This window comes from Anthonomus grandis, chromosome 6 (assembly GCF_022605725.1).
Source record: "Anthonomus grandis grandis chromosome 6, icAntGran1.3, whole genome shotgun sequence".
In the NCBI taxonomy this organism is placed as follows: Eukaryota; Metazoa; Arthropoda; class Insecta; order Coleoptera; family Curculionidae; genus Anthonomus; species Anthonomus grandis.
In genome coordinates this window covers 23,812,077-23,835,657 of record NC_065551.1, presented here as the reverse complement: position 1 = coordinate 23,835,657, position 23,581 = coordinate 23,812,077, and the positions used below count along the sequence as shown (strand labels likewise).

The 23,581-nt window shown below is 31.8% G+C and overlaps 1 protein-coding gene across 1 annotated transcript in view; it reads left to right on the top strand.

Annotated features, from left to right (window-relative positions):
• The first annotated feature begins 3,703 nt into the window (after positions 1-3,703).
• LOC126738013 (fatty-acid amide hydrolase 2) overlaps positions 3,704-23,581 on the top strand; it is a 35,361-nt gene continuing 15,483 nt past the window's right edge. Inside the window, exons 1-5 of the mRNA XM_050443166.1 lie at positions 3,704-4,281; positions 8,240-8,459; positions 13,135-13,437; positions 15,684-15,823; positions 15,878-16,063. Of these exons, the coding sequence (XP_050299123.1) occupies positions 4,087-4,281; positions 8,240-8,459; positions 13,135-13,437; positions 15,684-15,823; positions 15,878-16,063 (1,044 nt within the window). The 5' untranslated portion in view covers positions 3,704-4,086. The remainder of the gene's footprint in view (positions 4,282-8,239; positions 8,460-13,134; positions 13,438-15,683; positions 15,824-15,877; positions 16,064-23,581) is intronic.

Genomic DNA, 23,581 nt, shown 5'->3' with positions numbered 1-23,581 from the left:
AGCTTTATTTTTGAATATACAAAGAGGCAGAACCATTTTACATAGAGGCTGGCAAAGCATTAAAAAATTTACTTCGTAGTGCGAAACTCCAGTTCTTGATCTGGAGAGCCGATGGAAAGGTGGAATTAAGGAGTCATTATGTCTGGTAAAGTGCCGGTGGGTAACAGCATAAGTGGCATACTCATTTTCGTCACATTTTCCCTATTATGCAATAGACACACTAGAATAAATGCACAGGGTAGAGTGAGAATTTTCAATTTCCTGAAGTGGGATTTACAACACTCTGTAATCTGAAATCACCCTCACACATCTCCTTTGCAATGCAAATACCTTAGACATGTGCACCGAGTGTCCCCAACTGATAAGACAGTATATAGAATGAAAATACCTAAAATGAGCAATCCTGAGTGGGCCCGTTGAGACACAGCCCGACAACTTACAGATAAGGAATATGCATCGTGACAAAATGGATAACAACTCTTCAACGTGACACAGCCAGGTTAAAACCACCGTTAAGATTGACACCAAGGAAATTTACTGTTACATTTGGGAGAAGCGAGAAAGAACCAAGATCTCGAAAAGAAAAAATAATCTGCTGGGTTTTGATTCGTTCAAACATAATCTATTAGATGTAGTCCAGTTTTTGAAGTTAGCACGTGACTCTTGAGATATGCGAGAAATATTCGCTTCACCAGCATCAGCCATTAAAGAAGCTATGTCATCCGCATAGAGATGAAATACAGAGCCAGTATGGCAACTAAACAGATCGTTGACGTTAAACCAATAATAAAATAGGCCTTAGAATGAAGCCTGGTGAAACTCCATGTTTCAGTGGTAAACTTTGCGACTCACACGCCTCAAACAAAACATACTGGCCTCTATCATTCAGATAAGACCTAAGTAAATAAAGATTCCTGCCGTAAAATTGGTAGTCAATTCAATTATGATAATTATCAATAGTAGAAACAGCTTAGTGCTAACCAAAATGATATTTTTTAATCTTTCTGTACAACAGTGGCGAAGCGTGAACTTTTTTTTCGGGTAGACAAACAATAAAAATCGTTAATTAGAGAAAAATTTGTATTCAATATTATTCACTTAAATGAAATACAGAATGAAAGCGCATGAAGTATTAACTCGAAGAGAAAAATTATGTAGTGATATAAAACAGAAATAAATAATTACTACTAGCATAAAAAGATAGATAGATAAAAATAAATACTACTTACAAAAAAACAAAATACAATTGCCAATATCGAACAGTCGTTCACTCGTTCATAAATAACCATTAAAAAAACCTTTTCTATACACCCAAAACTAAAAATACTAATTATTAAATTACTATAGCACGCGCCCCCACTAAATGCAGACAAAACTGAAGATGTATTGCGGCCGACCAGATCAAGCGTGTCCATAAACAATAACCATCAACAGCATAATAAAATAGCTGGTCGACTTCGATAGACAAAAGCTCGAATGTCTTCCCCGCGAGTTAATTTTGCATGTAATAGGCTAAATGCGGCCGGACCTCTGTAGCCTGCTTGATGCGTATTTGGTTCGATATGCTCCAAATTTCGGAAGACAAATATCAATGTGTCTTCCTGGGGCTCGTATACATTAATTGGGTGTCAGCCCTGTATTTTTATCTTAATCGGTGCGGCAGGCGGGGCGCGCCTTCGGATTAATCATGTTTAGATACTATATAATAATAGTAAGGATAGCGACTACGTTCTGTGTTATTTTTTTAATTTTAATTTAACAATTACATGAAATAATTACGTGATAAATTAATGACAAATAACTGGATAATTTTGGGTAGACAGTGTCTACCTTGTCTACTCGTACGCTTCGCCACTGCTGTACAATAATAGCTCAGGTCAATCGTGGAAGTACAGAGCTGGATATTTTTCTACTAAAACTTTAACTACTGCCACCTTCTTTATTTATTTATATTCCCCAGTGTACCAATGAGCGCCTAAAAATTCTTGAAGAGGTTCGAAATAAGAAACAAATTCTAACTGATTTATACTAAATAATGATTATAACAGGGTGTTTTTTTATAATGGCTTATAATAAACTGCCCCAAATGCAGCATTATTGGGCTTCCCATAAGTCTTTGGGCAACCAGGCTATAAAAGAAGCTATCTCTAGAGATAGATTTAGACTTCTGGCTAGTAAACTGTATTGTAACCATCCACAAAAGCCAAATAACCCCAGTAAAACTTATTATATTGAATAAGATATTGTTGCGTGCCTCAAATCGACGTTCCCAAAAGCAAGAACCGAAAGCAAATTTCAATCCATAGATGATTTTATGACAAAGTTTAAAGGTCATTCATCATTAAAACAATACTTACCATTAAAACCAATCAAAAGAGGCATAAAAATTTGGGAACGCTGCGACTCTAATACGGGTTATGTTTATGATTTCAATATTTATTCTGAAAGATAACCAGGTACCCTTGATGGCCCCCTAGGTGAACGAGTAGTAAAAAAATTGACAGAAACTTTAAGAGATAACCAGGTACTTATTTGTTATGACCAAGTTGGATGACTCAAGTTGACTCAATGACTCAAGTTGGAACTTGCATAGCCACTCGAAAGAATATGCTGAAATTTGAGCAATTTGATAAAAAGACAGTGAAAAGAGGAGACATGCAGTGTCTTTGCAATAATTATGGTCCTGAGTAACTGTCATACTGATCATGTAGTTGAGGTTACAAGGACTGGTAAAGATGGTAAAAAAATGATACTAAGTTGTTCCGAAGCAATACACACATATAATTTCTTTATGGGGGGCGTAGACCTGTCCGATCAACTTACAGGCCTATATGGCATTGACCGCAAGTCATTAAAATGGTGGAAAAAAGTTTATTACAAGCTATTGTTAACCACAGCAGTTAATGCTTGGATAATCTTCAAGAAACTTCATAAAAGAGATACTCCGTTTCTGACATACTTGGTAAATCTACTTTAATACTGGAAATGCTACTTTAATTCGCAAGAGATCATTTGGTAGGACCACACTATCCTCTAAAAATTTGATTAATGTTGGAGACCAGAACCAGAAGAAGATGCCGTCGTTGTGCCCAGCAAAAAGTAGAAAAAAGGACGGTCATGTAATGATCCGCCTGTGACGTACCACTATGTAAAGAATGTTTCTCATCTTATCACTCCTAATGTTGTATTTCTTTGAAAAAAATAAATAATATGATTTTCTTGATCTTGGTTTATTTTACTATTGGGACATATAAAACCCAAACAAATATACGGCTGGGACATATATAGATAGCCCACACTATACTTACGTTAAAAAAATAAACTTAAGCTATTTTTGTCATTGCGGTAGGTACTAATAAAGAAATATATTAAAAGACACTAAAGTATAACAAATAAAAAAAGTCGCATTTTTAAAGCCAAATTTTTGATGGGACAAATATGTCCCAATCGACGCGAAAGGGTTATAAGCTGAATTTATATCATCTTCATTTTTATAATCCACCAAAACTTTCCTCAGCTTTGTATAACTCCATGAATCTAATATTATCCCTTTGGGACCATTTTCTTTTTGAATTTACTTCCCGTTTTCGTTTTTCGCACACCGAATATACTTGGACGTGTGAACCCTGCTTTAGGCTTACCTATTCATTGTCATTTGTCACTGTCAATCAGCACCAATCCGTCAAGATGATACCACACAGCTGATTTTGCCATATAACCCGATATATTTATTTATTTTTGACCTTTTGGGTCAATTTTTAATTGTTTTCGTAAATAAAAAGATCTTCATCGTTTTTGATGAACTCAGTATGATTTTGCTTATCATTGTTAACCGGTTTGATAATTTTTGTTTATAAAAAATCTAACCCCAAAACGTCAGTTACATGACAAGTAAACAAAACTCCACAGGTATGGTGGGGAAATCAGCAACAATCGCCCACGAAAAAAATTTTAGTTTCAGTCATTCCCGGCATTCGTCATCCGCGGGTTCGATTAAAATTATTAAGTCGCTCGCAAAATCTAATGTGGTCGCGTGCAAGAATAAATTAAAAAAAAACCTTTTTAAAGAAGACTAAAGGCAAGAAAATGGGGAATCAAAACAATTTGTGGAATGACTATCAGAGACGATTTTTGAAAATCGTTTTTGGATTCCTGGAGTGCATAGTTCAGTTTCTATTTGGACTAGTTTATGGGGGTAAGAAAGAGGCTATGCCCCCAATTACGGATCTGATGCTTCTTGAGTCTGCTAGTTCTATAGCTTTGAAAATAAGAACAAAAAAGGTAGGTCATTAAGTACAATTACATATGTTTATCTGATATGGTAATGCAGGAAAAATCCTTAGAATACTTAATTAATAAGGTAATTAATGGAAATATATTTATTATTTATAATTTTTTTTTTAATTAAAAATTATTAGTCCCAAAATCAAATCAAAATTTATTTAAATTGTAATTCACACTATATTGTCTTATGCTAAATACTTTTATTTTAAAAATAAATCCATAGGTGTATTGCAAGTTGTATTTGTAAAGTGTTAAAATAGGTTAATAATAAATAATATTTTATGGATTTAACTAGGGAACTAAACCTCTGTAGACATGCATCAGAGCAAATGTGTAAACTAGCACTCAATTATGCAATTATTTTAAAACTGTCTAATAGGGTCGGTTTTGTGTAACTTAACCTCAGATCTACACAGCCGAATAGCTCTCAGAATGGGCACTTGATTGGAGAGAATTGAACAAGGTTTGGTTTTTTGAATTCCCCTTTCAAGCTCTCTTTAGCATGATACAATTGCAACTTTGTATAGAAAGAAAGAAAGAAAGAAAGAAAATGTGCTATATTACGTAAGAATAATCTTGTGTACAAGCATCCTACAAGCTAAAGAAAAAAACAAAACAAAAATACAATTTCAAAAATTAACAGAACAATGAACAAAATTAAACACAAGAAGACAAAACTTTTTCAACGTACTTGAATTAAAGATAACTAAATAAAACAATCAATTACTAAATAAAGGTAAACTTGTTGACAAAACTAGAGAAGAAAAAAGGAAAAAAAAACTTTCCAACATGTCCAAGTCAGTCATTAAAAAAGTCATCCAGGTTATAATATGCCTTAGCCAATAAAAGCGTTTTTAATTCTCTTTTAAATTTCTTAACATCTGATATATGTCTAACACATAGAGGAACATGATTGTAAATTTTTTTACTTATGTAAATTAATGAGTTTTTGGTAAGGGAAGACATAGGAATAGGTAGGAGAACATCATTTACATGACAAGTCAAATGGCCAGTGTCAGAGGGTAGTATACAAGCAGTTGCTCCACCCGAAAGCATTTGAATAGAAACCATGCAGCCCAGTTGAAATTGTCATAATAAGTGACTGAAATGAAGAATAAGTATAGTTAGAGTTCTGAGCAAAAGTGGAGAAACATTATTTATTAAAAAAAAGCCAAACTGGAGTGACTATTGTTCATAAATAAATCCTTAAATTTTTTATAAAAGTTGTACTTCTGTGCATATAGTTTTATAATCCACAAGCACAAAATTTGAGTTATGTGCACAGCAATATAATGTACAACCCATTACTGACCAGACATTGTGCTAGCCCAATGACAATGAGGAATATCTTTAGCTAAGGAATTAAGTTCTCTGAATATTGTTTTAAAATATGAAATCTTTCTTCTGGAAATAATTAAGGTACAATAGTTGCCATCAATTTTAAAATTTTATTCTGAATGTTTGGACTCATACTTCATACTACATGCTTGACATTTCCTTATGCATAATTTATTTCCTTTTTAATAAATTTGAAAGTTCTAAAAAATTACCTTTATTCTATAAAAGTAAGTTTTGTTTCGATAAAAAAAAGTATTAAACACTAAATAAATAAAACATTAAATTTCTATATTTTATATTTTCATGTAATTTAATTTTTTCTACTGTTTTTTTGTTAAATTAGAAAATTCCTAGTGAAAATTTTCCCAACTCGAACTGTTTTTATGACTAAATAGGAAACAATGAAGACAGCACATTTTATTTTTACAAGGAGAATACACCGATGAGTCACATACTACAATTGTTGCAGGAGCATTACCTTCTGCATTTCTGTGTTATGAATAACAAGCAGTATTATTTTTCTTTGATATCATGAAAGTTCTTAAAATTATTTGACTGACAAGGATCTTTCAAAATTAATTTTCAAATGATTTCATTGGTTATGTGAATATCTTTTGAAAGAATGGGATCAGATGGATAGACGTCCTCAGCAGACATATCTAAAAAATTTAATATGTAATAATTAAAGAAAAATAATAAATAGAACTATAATAATACAACTTGCGGCTACCATTTTTCTCCGCGGAGCTATTTTTTAATTTGAAACTATATTATAGTTACAAATTAAAAAAAATTAAAAAATTAATACAAATTAAAAAAAAAAACAAAAAAAAAATTACTTACTATATAACGTTATTAATTTTACCTTTATTACTATTTTTATTTTATTCTACTTCTTTAATTTCGAGTTTTTAGATTATTTACCTTTAAAAAATAGGAAAAGTTTTTTGTCTTAAAAGTTAAGATGCTAAATAGGCAACCTGTCTTAAGGTGCAGAGGATCTTCTCATACGGCACTGCACCTACCTAACTCTACTATTCTAAATTAGTACCACCCTCCTTAAACTTTCCCAAAATATGTTATTTTTACTTAGTATTATTTGTAATAAAACAACAAAATATGAATAATTATATGAAACATTAAAATGATACTATTTAAATAAAATTTAATTTGAGCTATCTCAGTCTTTGAGGACTAAAAATTATTATATTTTTGTGCAATATCTCATATACACTTACAGTGAATACATGGCCAGTAACTAACTGACATTTTTATGCTATCAGTATGAGAAGTCTATTTTTAGCAATAAAAAAATTCATATTTGCATAATAAATTTGTGTTTAACTACATGGTGCTAATAGATTATGATTAAGCAGAAATTGTATACTATATATCTGACAAAAATTATACTATGGACTTTAAAGATTCATCATGGCTAGTATTCATTTTTTAATTGGTAAAACCTACCAATTTTATATTGTTTCATGATGTTACCAAACATTAAATAAAGTCAAATAGAATTGTTTATTTTTAAACCTCATGAATGCTTTGCTGCATGTGTTTGGAATTAATTATATAATATCGTTTCAAGTGCTGCCTTTATTCGACTTGTTACAGAATTGCTATCATAAGTACCTTAAATTGTTAGTGAATATAAGAGGACTGGCTTCTCTGAATAACAACTTTATAAAAGCTTTTGTTACTAGGTAGATTGAGACAAGGTTTTTGTATTTGAATAAACTATGGAATTATTTGTAAATTTTAATATTAATCATCTTTGATGGCAAGGGTGTCACCAAGTACTATCCATTAGTTTAAAAAAAATCTTGACAAATTATATTATATATTAAAGTTGTTTTGCTTAGTTCAACCTTGGTCTGAGTACATATTTTATTGTGTAAATAAGCTAATTATACTAATAAGGTTCTCATGTGAAGCAGGAAATTTAATTATATTAGGGTTTTTTTAAGATTAACATTAGATTCAGTTGCACAAGAGGGTATTAGAAAATTTAATTACAATGGTGCTACTCTACATTTTTTACTTTCCTCTTACACATCAAGGAAGGATCAAATTCCAAATTCATTATTAGATGCATACTGTTAAAAAAATTGTCTACTTACATCAAGTATCTAGTTAATAAATCATGGAATTCAAAATCAGTAATCTTATTTGATTAAAACTGTAAACAATTTTCACAAAATTACACAATGACTTTTACCTCACCTGTTAATTAAGTTTACATTATAATTAATGCCAAAACAGCATTGCCCAGACCAAGCCAACAAAATATTAACCAGAAATAACAATCCTTCCATAGAAAATCCTCAATTTTTTAAATTGCACTACTGCAAATTTCTGTCTTTATAAAGTAATCATCCTTTTTATTACGAAAGAATACTATGTAATAGTTCGAATAGTATTTCACTTGATAATTTATTAAAGAGGTCCATTAATTCCAGGTAATTGACATTAAATCTGCTAGGGAAAAGTCTAAAAAAAAATTATTTAATGTTGGTATTATTTTAAGTATAATGATGTATATAGTATGGAAACAAATACAAAAATACTTATTTACTGTATCAAATGTATATTGAAACTTTTTTGAAATTTCCAGATAACATGTGAACAAGTCCTTGACTCTTTCATTACTCGCATTGCTGAGGTGAATCCAGTTTTGAACTGTGTTGTAGCTGATCGATTTGATGACGCTAGAAAGGAAGCTCAGGCAGCTGACCAGCTAATCAAATCTGGAACCATGTCTGAACAACAGTTGGAGAAAGAAAAACCTTTTCTTGGAGTGCCTTTTACCACTAAAGACTGCATTGCTGTTAAAGGTATGCTATTCTAAAATTATTTTATTTTATTTATGTATGCAAATAGTGTACTTGTCCATTCATCTACAACATCAACAACATGTATAAACCAAATATATATTTTATTACAGAGCCTATAAGTTTTTATAAAGCTGACATCATCACCACTTGGCTTCAAGAATTAAATACTAATGTTTATTTATACAGTTCATGTTTAATTTGTTTTGGACAACACGGAAATTGCAAATTTTATTACAGCATAACTTTTAATAGTTTCACTCACATAGTAATTTGGTTTCTAGACTGGATTTCTTTACTTGATAAGACTTTGGCCTCAATGCCATATTGACCCTTATTATAAATAGCTTATTCAAGAATAAAAAAAACCAATTCAGTTCTCATTAAACATATAAAAAATGCCAATGTGAGTTATTTTGACTAAGGGTTACATTAACCTTGATTAATTATTTATAAAAGCTTTTATGGGATACAAGTGAATTACTGGTATTAACGCACGCGTGAATCACCAGACAAGGTTAAAGTTGATCGACTCGGTCGATACCACTATATGTGAATGTGATAAACATAAATATTTTGGTTGGAATTAACCAAATCCCCAATTCATTATTATTTTCAGATTAAATAATCATTTTTCTTTATTACAGGTAATCTGTACAAAAGTAGTATTAACAGAGAATATTGTTCTAATCCTGGTAAAAGTATTGAAAGATAAAAAGACTTTTTAATTAATTAGTCTGTTTTTGATGTATTTTAATTTTTTGTAATATGTTTTTTTAAATTTAATATGATGCCATGCACTATCGCGTTTCTGCCATCATTTATAAGTGATTATAATTGTGTCGAGTAAACAGCAATTAGCCGCCGTAAACATGTAATCAAAATAAATTGCCTTTTTCACTTTATTAAATTACATTTTGGAGAATTTAATCTTCATTTAAAAGCTATTTTCAGTACTGAAGTAAGTAGGTCACTTCCAGGCCCATATAATAACTTAGCCATATATAGTGTCCATTATAGAGAGAAAATCGTTACTCGTGATACAATTAGATTTTCACTATGGAAATAATCAATGTGTATTTATGCTTAAAGCAATTAACTAATTTAACATAGGTTTGATCGCTATTGGAACGCAAAACAGGTTATTTTATGGACTCGTGGGAACCTATAAACTAGTGTAATATTGGAGTATAGATTTGCACCTGGAGAGATATATTTAAGATTAGGCAGAAGGTTAGACTGGTTGTCCTAGACTAGTTTTCATTAGACTCTAGGTTTGTGAGGCATTGAGATAAGATCCTACTTCCGGTACGATTAGTGAACGACTTAAAAGGGAATCGAAATAACGGGGATATGGATTCGGATAAACTCAATAAGTTTTGTTGACTTTATAAAAAATATTTGTTCTGATACTAGTCCTTTATCATTCTTAAGGAATGTATATGTACGAGATTCATTTTGTCTATATTACACTGACGTATAAGAAATTTAAAAAAATATTAATTTGTGTTAAAAACAAACAGTCGGTAGGTATTGATAGCATTTCAGTCAAGATGTCTATGAATCTTCCAGGTTCTTTACTTGTAGATTTATGTGCAATATTAACTATTTCTGTTGACAAGGGAGTTTTCCCAGAGTTTGTGCACGGCTTTAGTGAAACCTCTTTTTAAGGGCAGTGACAATAAGGATCCCTCCTGTTTTTGATCGATCTCAATGGTCTATCAAACTAATCGAAAAAACTCTCTATCAACTCTATTAAAAACAATCAAAGAAATTCTCAAAATTACAATTACTTCATTTCTTAAAAGGCACAATTTATGAAATAACAACCACTTTGGTTTTCGGGACGAAAATAGTATTGGTGATGCAGTTTTTAATCTTTTGGAGAAATTTTATTTGGCCTTAAACAGGGGAGAGATGGCTGCGGCAGTATTTTGTGATTTTTCGAAGGCCTTTGATTGTGTGGATAGCGAAATATTGCTGCAAAAGCTAGCAACTATTTAGAGGCTGTATGTTGATGTGGCTTAAGTCATATCTAGCAAATAAAAGACAGGTTGGTCCCCAAGGATCGGTTCTTGGCCCTTTATTGTTTCTCATTTGCATCAACCACTTAGCGTTTATCAGCATTTAATTGGTCCTATAGGTTATTTGCTGATGACAGTACTATTCTGTGGCTAGAAACAAATTACACTACATTGGAAGAAACAATAAATAGTGATATTAAACTCATTAAAAATTGGTGTGATGCAAACAAGCTTTCTTTTAATATTTCCAAAAGGAATATTGTGACATTTAAAGGTATTACTACTACAAATCCTTCATTGAAAGCAGAGCCTATAATGAATAGAGAATGCTCCAAATTTCTGGTAAAAATTTTTATTGACTCATATTTGATATTTGAGACCCATATTGTTGTTTTAAAAAGAAAAATTGCATCTGCTTGTTATGCTCTGTAAGTTGTTGAGGTTCATAAAAAATTGGCTAAAAGTGTGTATTTTGCTCTAGTAGAGTCCCACTTAAGATGGAATTCAATTTTGGCGCTTTGCTGGGCGGGGTCTTATTAAGTCACTTTTTGTCTTGCAGAACTGTGCTGAGATATTTGTGTGCAGTAGGTTTCAGAGAACAATGTAGGCCACTGTTTATTAGGAAGGGAATTCTAATATTAATACTTATTTTTATAGTGATGACGGTAGAAATGGTTCAAAAAAAATACAAGAGTATTAATGAGGCCAACATATTATATAAATTTAACAAGATATAATACTACCGATCTACGTCTATGCAATCCAAAAAGTATCCTTATATATGAGGGTATTAAATAGTAGGGTATTAAACGCTCTTATATATGAGGGTATTAAAATGTATAATCACTGGCCCCTGGAATGCAGACATTGGTAGCAAACAGTCAAGAATTTATTAATTAAAAAAGTATATTACTAAGAGATTTATAGAGATGTTTTGTAAGTTTTATATATTTGACGAAGCAATGAAACCAGATATATTCAGAGCAAAATGTTTGTTATTAGCTTAGCAGTGCGCTTTAGGCGTATGAGTCATTAATGAAAGTGAGTTATATGTGTTTTTAATTTATTATAGAAAAAAGGACTTTAAAATTAAAGAGATAAAATGTACTTACTCCCCAGTTACGCACAGTAGTTCCACAAGGTGGGAAAAACATTTTCACAAATTAAAACAAAATTTGAGAATAGATTTAAGAACATTCAAGACTATAATACAACACTGTAAAATGTAAAAGGACGTACAATATTTGAAAAAGGGAAAGACGCTGGTACTCTTCCATGTTTGTGTTTAAATTATGTTAAAAAGTGAGAAACAACATTCAAATAGATTAGAGTCATCCTACTGTCAACTTCACTTCAGAATCAGCGTGATGTAAACCTGTCAAAACGATAGTGGCGTCTAGAAGCATTGACCACAAAATTATCACAAAAGTCATACGTTAAAAAAAAATGGTGGAACAAACTAGACTTTAACAGTAAATTTGTGTTTGGGTAAAGAGCCTGAAAATAGGTTGTAATTTATTTAACGGCGCAAAGGCAAACCTACAAAGCATAATTGTGTAGTTTCCTATGTAACGGAACGTAGGGTCTACTGGTGTTGTATATTTAAACAAAAGGGATTATTGTTCAATTCATTACTGATGTACATATATATCTTCAAGAAAATCCAGTGGCTCGTAATTTTTAGAAGTAACTTGTTAAATGATTTTAGAATTAGAATTTTGACTAAAATTATGGTTACTTGATCTTGTAGGTTTACCAAAACAGGAGCAGAGGATTTGTTCAAGTCCCACATATGAACAGTTACAAGAAGCACACTGTAGCCTGTAAATACCACTTATTGATAATGTATCAATTTTATCCTTGGTATTAGCCAAAAACAAAGTTAAACTACTGTTAATTTTACAAGAAATTTATAATTATGACTTGTTTTTAATGAAGGTATTTAGATAAGAATTAATGAATGCTAAGGAAATGAATTTATGGTCTTTTTTAACGTCATAAAAAATTAGTTTTTTTAATTTAGCTGTTCTATCATACTATCCTTCGAGCAACACAGCCACTTCCCTTTTTTTATATATTTGATGTAAATATTTTTCTTTTTATTTTAAATTTTATATATTATTGTCCGTTATTAATGCATTTTTTTTGTCGACATATTGTTACTTTATACTAAAATTTTGCTTTTTTTTAGAGTGACGTGTTTCTTTTTAACTATATTCGTGACATTTTCTTCTTAACTTTATATTTGTATTATTATATTTTTTTGCTTTGTTTATAACTTAGTGTTGAAAAACATATTTTGATTTGATTTGATTTGATTTAGTCAAATTTCAAAAAGAAAAATATTTCTTGTGAGAAATGTCTATGCTTGGACTAAAAATTAAAAACTTTAATTTTGGATGACGATTATGCTGAAACTTATGAGTTGATCTGATTCCAATTGTAATTCTGCTTTCATCCTAATGAAGCGAGTTAATATCTTCCTGCAGGTCGTATCTGTTTAATTTCCGAGATGTGGCATTAGATGGCAAAGCACTGCAATTTAATAAAAAGACGTCTTATAGACCAAAATTTTAATAATTGAAGTTGATCGTTTAAACTTCTGCACTGTGTATGACATCTATACTCACGTCTCTATGTTTTCTTATTTTCAGGCTTAATCCACTCTTCGGGTCTGTTTTGCCGCAAACATATACGCGCAGAAGAAGACGCCGCAGCTATAAAACGCCTGCGTCAAGCCGGTGCCATCCCGATCGGCTTAACGAACGTGTCCGAGCTGTGCATGTGGTGGGAGTCGGCCAATAATATACACGGACGTACAAATAATCCCTATGACGTAAGCCGGATTGTGGGCGGTTCGTCGGGCGGAGAGGGATGCGCGCAGGCATGCGCCGCCTCCGCTTTTGGCGTAGGTTCCGATATAGGGGGCAGTATTCGGATGCCTGCGTTTTTTAATGGTGAGAAAATACAATGAAAGTTCTTGCTTTAAACTGCGATTTTTGGTCTAGGGAATTTATCCTGGTTATAGGGAAATCTTACTAATTTTGGTAATAATCTAGGGAATTTTCTCAGTTTACTTTTATAGGAATTTTAATTCCATACAGTTACTTGGGCAAAAAAAACTTGGGAAAATTGACAGCCTCGTTCTGGTATCACTAAATGTCTTACCTTTTGCAATAAGTTTATCTTATAGACTGTATTAAAATGAATATACAGGATTAGTCACGACTTACGACACGGATAAATTACAGGGTAAAAAATAATAACAAAAATTTCGATTATCAGGTGCGTTCCAGAATATGTTTTAAAATTATGTTCATAACATACAGGGTGTTTCAAAGTGCAAAAACGTATCAAAGTTATGTTTTTTTTCAATGGAACACTCTATATATTATTTGAGCTTTCGATTCTACATCGTAAATAAAGGTAAGTTTTATTAAGGCTTACCCAGCCTAAACATTAAAGTTATATAAATTTTTTTTGTTTTGTAAAAATACTGAGACAATTTCAATAAAAATGTTCGTAATATGGTAAAAAAATTAATATTCTTTTTTTTGCCATATTTCAATTCAAAAGTACTAAAATATTAAATTTTTGGCATTGTAATTTTTAATTTCATTCATAAAAAAGTTGCAGGGCGTTCAAAAATAAGGTTTAGGTTTTTACAAGGCAATAAGTTGCTTAATTTAACACCCTGCATTTTATATCAGCAACAAATGTGACAATGAATTCTTTTCAGAATTTAATAAGGTCTTCCTACACCTAAACTATTTTTTGCTATTTATTCAATAGTCACTGAGTAGGCGATGACAAGTTGGCAGGTTATGTTGTTTATAATTTATTTGTCAGCTACTTAAATGCTTTTTTAAAGTTCTCGTGTAATAAATTAAAGTTTTTAACTGTTTTTGTTTCCTTTAATTATTTTATTGAAAATGAAAGTTTACCCTAGAGAAGAATGAACTTACATGGTAAAAATAGGTGGCTTTATAATTGGTCCACATTTTTTTGATGCAAATCTAAATGGAACAGGATTTTTGGAGTTTTTGAATAATGATTTTCCACAAATGGATGGAGCACTGCCACATTTCCACCGTGGGTTTAGACAATTTTTAAATAATTATTTTCATAACCGATAGACAGGAAAGGGTAGACCTATCGAGTGGCCTCCAAGATCTCCGGATTTGACAGCACTGGCTTTTTTTTACGGGGATAGGTGAAAGATTTTGTTGTTGTTTAGGTTGAAGTTACCTTCCATTATACCAGAAAATATGAAAGAACAGATAAGAGAAGTTTTTTAAAGTATTACTCCTTAAATGTTGTCAAAAGTCGCTGTAAATTTTGAAAAGAAAAGGTTTGTGCATGGTCATTATTTTGAGCATATTTTGTAACTGTTATTTTTTATTTTTTACCTTCTTTGTTATTGTTATTTTTGATTTTTTTTCTAAATATAATGTATTATAATGGTCAGTTGAAAATAGACACATTGTTAATACAGTTTTAAATTTTACCTATGGCTAATTTATTGTGTTGCATGCTGTAGTCAACTGTAATTGGGTGTTTAATTTAAACTTAAACTTAATTACCCGTCATAAATTAGTTACTTATTTTAGCCATGTCAATTTGTTATCGCCTGCTATGAAATTGTGTTTTACATTTAAAAAAATCCGCTTTTTAAATACTGCTATTTCTAATAATATTTATTTGTGATATAAAATACAGGGTGTTCCATTTAAATTAAGCAACTTATTGCCTTGTAAAAACTAATAATTTAAACCTAAAAATTGAACGTGCTATATAAAATAGCAAGGAATTTTGTATTGAAAACCTCTCAGTATTTTCACAAAACACAAAATATTTAAAAATATTTCGAAAAGTGTATTGATTAGGCTGGGTAAACCTTAATAAAATTTATCTTTATTTACGATGTACAATCCAAAAATCAAATAATATACAGGATGTTCCATTAAAAAAAAAACTGATATGTTACTGCACTTTGAAGCACCCTATGTCATGAAAATAATTTTAAATGATATTCTAGAACGCCTCTGATAATGCCAATTTTGTATATCCTGTAATTAAGCCATAATATTTATTCCGTGTCGTATGTCCTGAATAACCCTGTATCACTGTAAAACCCATTTCCATCAGAAATACAATCCGAATCTGAATGGGGCACATTGTAGTAACTATTTGCAAATTTTAGGTATTTTCGGTCATATGCCAACGCCCTTAAGTGTACCTTTATCAGGACAATACCCATCTCCAGTATCAGAAGAACAAGAAAGGTTTTTAAGAATCGGCCCGATGTGCCGTAGAGCCGAGGATCTTTTACCTTTGCTCAAAGTAAGTTTAAAATTACATTTTTAGAAATGTACACATTTTTTCCTGTATATTTAGGTAATGACCAATAACTTGCCCGCACTAAGACTAGACGACCCAGTGGATATTAAAAATATTAAATTCCATTATCAAGAGAGTGACGGGGGTTCGAAAATGATTTCTGCGGTCCAACCAGACATACGAGAATTATTTGGGAGAGTGTGTCTGCATTTAGAAAAAGCTCACAATATTAAAGCAAATAAGGTAATGTGTTTTTAATTCCGTAAATTATTAGAATGTGTAAATGTTTCCATTATCGATAATTAATCTATGAAAAAAATTGTAAATTTATTTACGTGACTGGTATTAGCACGGACGATAAATTAAATGCATGTAAATTATTAATGCTTCAGTCCGTGTTTTATATAAACGGATAATTATGGTATATTATAACAAAACATGTGTGTTTTTTTAAGAATAAATGGATCATGGTTAAAATGGATTGTATTGTTCTATAGTCAGTTAAAAATAGCATCATTTTTAACAAGTAAAGCCTTGACATGGTCTTACGTTTACAAAAAATTGTTAGGAATAAAAAAAAAGAAAAGCTTTAACATCTTCAACAATTTTTTTTTGCCCCACTTACCTTAATCTTAACACCTCCGTAGTGTGTTATTGGATTTTTACTGAACTGAAACGAAATTATGGTCTAGGGTGTGTAGCTAACTATAGACATTCAAATATATTTTAATTGTATAAGTAACATAGTTTTTATTTAAATATTGGTTTAACTAACTGACTGGCATAATAAAATTCTTATACTCATGACTCACCCGATGATAACTTTTATTTAACGTCCTAGATACAATCCGAGTTTTAATTAGGGTCAAATAGCTTAATTAATTCATCATCAAAGAAACTTTAATTAATGTTGCATCTGACAAATTTTCGGCCGTTCGAATAATAATAATGATAAATTAATCCAGTGGCGGCTAGTAGTTTGGTAGGAAAGTCAAAAAAGCCATTAAAAGAATTTATTTTTTTACGTTTATGCATGTCGTTTATCTTAAATTGTTTAACTCCTAATCCATGTATATCAATGTACAACTGTTGTTAAAATAGTCTGAATGTAGCTAACACTGATATATTTGATAATCTTTGGTTATTCTAATTGAAAGAACTCGTCCATTATCTCAAAGAGACCTACGTAACTAGAGAAAAAATAAAAAGTCTCAGTCTCAAAATATCTTTTTATAGGTATTATTCAGGTAACATGTTTCGCTAATAAAGCATCATCAGACCTACAATAAACAGAAAAACACACGTAACTACAATAAAACCTTCTAAAACAAAATCAAATATTAAAAATTAGTTAAAATTACCTTATAGCTAGATGACCTGCCTAGATACTCACATATTTTATAATAAAAACCATAACACGGCACAAACATTTAACAAAAAATATAAAAAGGAAAAAACGTGACAGGTGTAATATTTGAACCCACGCTCTAAAGTCGATCTCGGTGAAACACCAGACCGTTAACCACACGGCCAGCCCTGCTTATGAACATTAGAGTCAAAGTCAAAGGCATATATGCGTATCGTGAGCAGAAACAAGAGGTTAGATAAGATTATTAAAGATAAGTCCCTGGCTCAAAGGTGAAAACATCATTAACGCATGTCAAAATTGGACTCTTTGGCTCAGATCTCTTTTACGCTGGAAAGAGAGACAAACGGAAAATTACCCTTTTTAGATCTACTTTTATACCGAAATAATAACAGTATTTCTTTTGAAGTATATCGCAAACCTTCTGCAACAGATAATATAATCCAATTTAACTCCAATTCCCATTATCAACACAAATATGCAGCCTTTAATTCAATGTTCTACCGTTTATTTAAATTACCTCTGTCCAAAGATGCTTTTCAAAAAGAACATAATATTATAAAAATAATTGCTGTAAACAATAATTTCTCACTTTACAGGTTGAACAAATTATATTACAAATTTTATAATAAATATAAACTGTCCTATCACATCGTCCACCCACCGAACAACATCACCAACAATAATAATTTTAGATGCCTTAGTTATTTCGGCGGCATTTCTCAACAACTTGCCAAATTTTTTAAGCCTTTCAACTTTTCCATAGCTTTCAAAACGACTACCTCGCTAAGAAAGAACCTAGTAAAGAGGCTGGATAAAAGTGACCCCCTATCTAAATCGGGTGTATATTGTCTTAATTGTAGGGATTGCCCTGCTGTCTATGTGGGACAATCAGGAAGGAGAGTATCCACAAGAGTACAGGAACACCTAAGCCTCGTTAATAAGTTCAGGGACACCGACACCACAGAAACTAAGTCAGCATTTGCTAACCATTTATTATCAACGGGTCATAGTTTTTCCGTCCCTGAAAATGTTTCCATTGTTCACGAGTGCCCTAAAGGTAAAAAGTTGGATCTCTTGGAGAAAATGGAAATCACCAAAGCCAAAAAGAGTTCAATTTTGACATGCGTTAATGATGTTTTCACCTTTGAGCCAGGACTTATCTTTAATAATCTTATCTAACCTCTTGTTTCTGCTCACGATACGCATATATGCCTTTGACTCTAATATTCATAAGCAGGGCTGGCCGTGTGGTTAACGGTCTGGTGTTTCACCGAGATCGACTTTAGAGCGTGGGTTCAAATACTACACCTGTCACTTTTTTTCCTTTTTATATTTTTTGTTGAATTTTTGTGCCGTGAGTTATGTGATGCAACCAGGCCAAGAACCTCAGTTGACCCCATACATAATTATTATTATTACAAATATTCCTGAATCAACAAAATAAGCATTTTAATATTATTAGGCTCCATAAAAATTGCATTATATAAAATCACTTATCTATTAATTTTCGACGAATAAAGTTGTAGTTAATTGATGGTCAAATTTGTGTAGAATTTATTTTGAATTAAATTTTTTAAAAAGTAGATGTTCAATAATAATTCCATCACTGGCGCAGTCGTTCGTGTAGGTGTCTCAAAGATTCCTGGTTGTGCAAGCAGTCCAAGAAAACGTTGCTGAAGCCAAGAAATCGTCAGTTTTAACTGTTTGTTGAGGCATTGAAACCAACCCAAGGCAAGAAGACCACAGTTGCGAGAAGTAAAATCGTAAGAGAGTTTTCCTTTCCACTCCCGTTTAATTTTATGATAATTGTTGTGTGTATATTTTGAATTTATTTTTTAATTTTTGCAATTTATTATTAAGTATACTTTAAATTTACTAAAAGTGCGATAATTCGTTTACATTAGTTAAATTTTAATGTCAAATAGTGAAATTGATAATCTTACACAAAACCTTTCAAATATTTCTTTAAGAAACGTAAATTTAACAAATTTAACGTTAGAACCAAATTCATTAAATATGACTACCCTTACAGCAGCAAAAGAGATTGCTCATACTCTTAAAACATTTACAGGCAATAGTGATCATCTAGAATTTTTTATTTCAAGTGTAGACAAATTTTATAATAGATATTATATAGGCACTGTAGATGAATCTCTCAAAGAATTTGTTTTTGCTTCAATATGTTCTAAATTAACCGAAGAAGCAGGCGATTTTTTACTTTGTAGACCGGATCTAACGACCTGGCCCAAAATAAAAGACGCCTTAAGACAAAAATTTGGCGATAGAATAAACCGTCAAGTACTTTCTCAACAGTTAAATTTTTTAACTCGATCTAGAAAAGAGCCCATTTTAGATTTTATAGAAAGATTAAAAATTTTAAAATCTCGTATTTCCTTAAAAATCGCTGCTGATGATTCCCTAACTCAAGGTACAAAAGACGCTTTAATGGAGCAAACTGAATTAATAACTGTTACTGTTTTAATGTCTAACTCTCCTAGCGAGCTTCGAACAATTTTAATGTTACACAATCCCCAAAATATTGATGACGCAAGTTCAATTGTTCTAAACCATTCACTTATCGAACAGCAAATAAATGCTCGTAGTTTCATTCCACGACAAGAAATTTATAATACACCCCAAAATAGAACATCTCCCCTAAGAAATAATCGCCAAAATTTCAGCCATATGCCTCCACCAATTCAACAATCTTTTGTTCCTCCACAAAATCAATATTCTTTTCAAAATCCCTTTCCAATGCCAAATAACAACATTCAACCCCAGTTTTCAAATAATACAGGTGCAATATCCAAACAACCATTTCCAAGCCAACCTATAAATATTCAACCCCAACCCGTACGTCAACATTTCCCCACTAACGAACAAGTTTTTGGTAAGCCGAAAAATGTATTTTCTAAAGAAAATTCAAATAAATTAACCAGCCCCCCAACCCCAATGTCTACAACAAGTAGAATGCCGTCTGCAATAAGTAGAAACACAGACGTTCACATGCGCTCAATTCAAAGCCGCAATCCACAAAGGCAATATCCCAGAAATCTAAATTCAACATTCCAAAATCAAAAGCCATACCCATTTACCGACTTAGCATATCTAGCAGATAGCCACATTCAATCCCAACAAGAATATGAAAATTTCCGTGAAGAACAAGAATATCAAGACACTTTTGAAACCCCTGAATACTACGAAGAGAATGAATATTTTGAAAATTACGAAAATTCCCAAGATTTACAAAATTTTCCCAAAAGCCCTCTAAACGAAAATCCGTCCTAAATTTAAATAGTTTTCAAGTCAACTCCCTGCCCTATATTCAACTTCAAAATCCCCCCGCCAAACTTCTTATTGACACGGGTAGCCACACATCCTTAATCAGACCATCTTTAGCAGAAGAATATTTTCCACAATTAATTTTTCCTTGTAAACACACTTTAGTAACTTGTACCGGCAATACCAACACCCAAAATAAAGCAAAAGTCCCCCTTTTACATGAATTTAATATTAATAATGAACTTGAATTAATTTTATATAGTTTTCACGACTATTTCGATGGAATAATAGGTATGAGAGATTTACGTAAACTAGGTCTGAACATTGATATAACAAACAGGCTTTTAAAAAATGATACGACAGAAATACCTATTTATTACAGAGACAACTTTGACTTACAAAAAATAGAAATACCACCCTTATCTATAATAATAAAAAACATATATACTGATATACCTGACGAAACCGAATTATACATTTCTCATTTACACACTGGCCAAAATATTGAAATCCCAGGATCCCTTTTAAAAGTTCAAAATGGCACTGTCCCTTTGGAATTTCGAAATCATAGCAACGAAAGTATCGTCCTAGAATTTTATCCTGATTCACTTAGAAAAGTAGTTCAAGTTTTTAATGCCCAAAATTTCGAGATATTTAATATCGAGCAAATAACATCCAATTTTCACACATATGACAGTCCCGATCAAAGCCATGATTTTTCACTTATCCGTACAGATCATTTAAATAGCGAAGAAAAAACCGCCCTTAAAAAAGTCATCCTTCAATTTCCAGAAGTTTTACATAGGCCAAACGAAAAATTACCTTGTACAAATACCGTTAAACATGTGATTAAGACCACAGATGATGTCCCAGTCTATACAAAATCATACAGATATCCCTTTGTACACAAAAAAGAAGTACAAAAACAAATTTCGGAAATGTTAGAAAATGGTATTATTCGTTCCTCTTCAAGCCCCTGGTCTAGTCCTGTCTGGGTTGTCCCCAAAAAAAATGACGCTTCTATGAAACAAAAATGGAGAATCGTTATAGACTATCGTAAAATCAACGAAAAAACTATAACAGATCGTTATGTCATCCCCAATATTTCAGATACCCTCGATAAACTTGGACGCAGCCAATATTTTACTACATTGGATCTAGCCTCTGGCTTTCATCAAGTAGCCATGCACCCAAATTCCATTGAGAAAACCGCATTCAGTGTCGAAAATGGACACTACGAATTTCTCCGAATGCCCTTTGGCCTTAAAAATGCCCCTGCCACTTTCCAAAGACTCATGGACAATGTTCTTAAAGATCTTCTTGGCAAAATATGTCTTGTATATATGGATGACATTATCGTCTTCTCTACATCCTTGCAAGAACATATTTCTAATCTAAAAGCCGTCTTTCAAAAACTCAAAGAAAACAACCTTAAAATACAGCTTGATAAATGCGAGTTTCTCTGCAAAACCGTAGAATTTTTAGGACATGTTATTACGCCCGAAGGTGTGAAACCCAATCCGAAAAAAATTGCAGCCATCCAAAAATTTCCATTGCCAAAAACATCTCGCGACATAAAGTCATTTCTAGGCTTAATTGGCTATTATCGGAAATTTATCAAAAATTTTGCACACCTCACAAAACCATTAACAAATTGTTTGAAAAAAAATAAAAAAGTTGAACATACCCCTCAATTCATTCAGTGTTTTGAAACTTGCAAAACTCTGTTAATAAATGACCCTGTTCTTCAACGTCCAGATTTCACCAAACCTTTCGTTCTTACCACGGACGCTTCAAACGTCGCTATCAGTGGAATTTTGTCCCAAGGCCCCATTGGCAACGATTTGCCAATCGCATTTGCTTCACGCACCCTAAATCCGGCAGAAACAAACTATAGCACCATCGAACGTGAACTTCTTGCTATAGTCTGGGCAACAAAATATTTCCGCCCCTATCTTTATGGGACCCGTTTCAAAATTGTTACAGATCATAAACCATTACAATGGTTATTTTCTGTTAAAGAACCCAATTCTAAACTTATTCGATGGCGATTAAAACTCCAAGAATACGACTATGAAATCGTATATAAAAAAGGAACACAAAATTCTAATGCCGATTGTCTATCCCGCATACAAATTAACCCCATTGAAGACGATCAAATGTCAATTTTACCCAACTTCGACCCAGATGAAATTCCCCAATTACCGCCTGAAGAATTTGATGAAATTCTGAACACTCTTTGTAATGAACCAGAACCAGACAACGAAAAAATAAACATAATTTCTGACATAATAATACGACCAGCACAACCCTCTACCAACCTAGAAACTAAACACTCTAACATAGAACATCCCATTATTGGTGCCCCATACGTTCAAAAAGCATTAAATATCTATAAAAATCAAATTATATTTAGATACTCCAATAATAACAAAATTAAAGTTCAAAAAGAATTTATTTTTGACAAACAAAGAACCATTATATTTTTGAAAAATGATCCATCTGAAAAAGATCTCTGTGACATTATTAAAGAACATTTTATACCCAAAACTACATACTGCCTACATTTCATAAATAAATCTCTTGAACCACTTATAATCAGAGTTTTTCAAAAATACTTTAAAAATAATTCGTTTAACCTTTACATATCCAATACCCTACTAGAAGACATAACAGACGTAGAAGACCAACAATTAAAGATTAAATATTATCACGAGACCAAAACTTCCCACCGAGGTATTCAAGAAAATATTATATCACTTAAGAAAAACTTCTACTGGCCAAATTTAGAAAATGACGTCAAAATGTATGTTAACCTCTGCGAAATTTGCCAAAAAACTAAATACGAAAGACATCCTAACAAAATCGTTTTTAAACCCACCCCTATTGGTCACGAACCTTTCGATCACATCTATATAGATATCTATAAAACACATAATACGTCCTTTCTAACCGTAATTGACAGCTTTTCTAAATTAGGACAAGCATACCCTCTTTTAACACCCACAGGAATCGAAGTAGCTAACAAACTTATTACCTATTTTAATCATTATGGCCTTCCCCGAAAAATTACTACAGATAATGGCACATCCTTTAAAAACGAAATAATT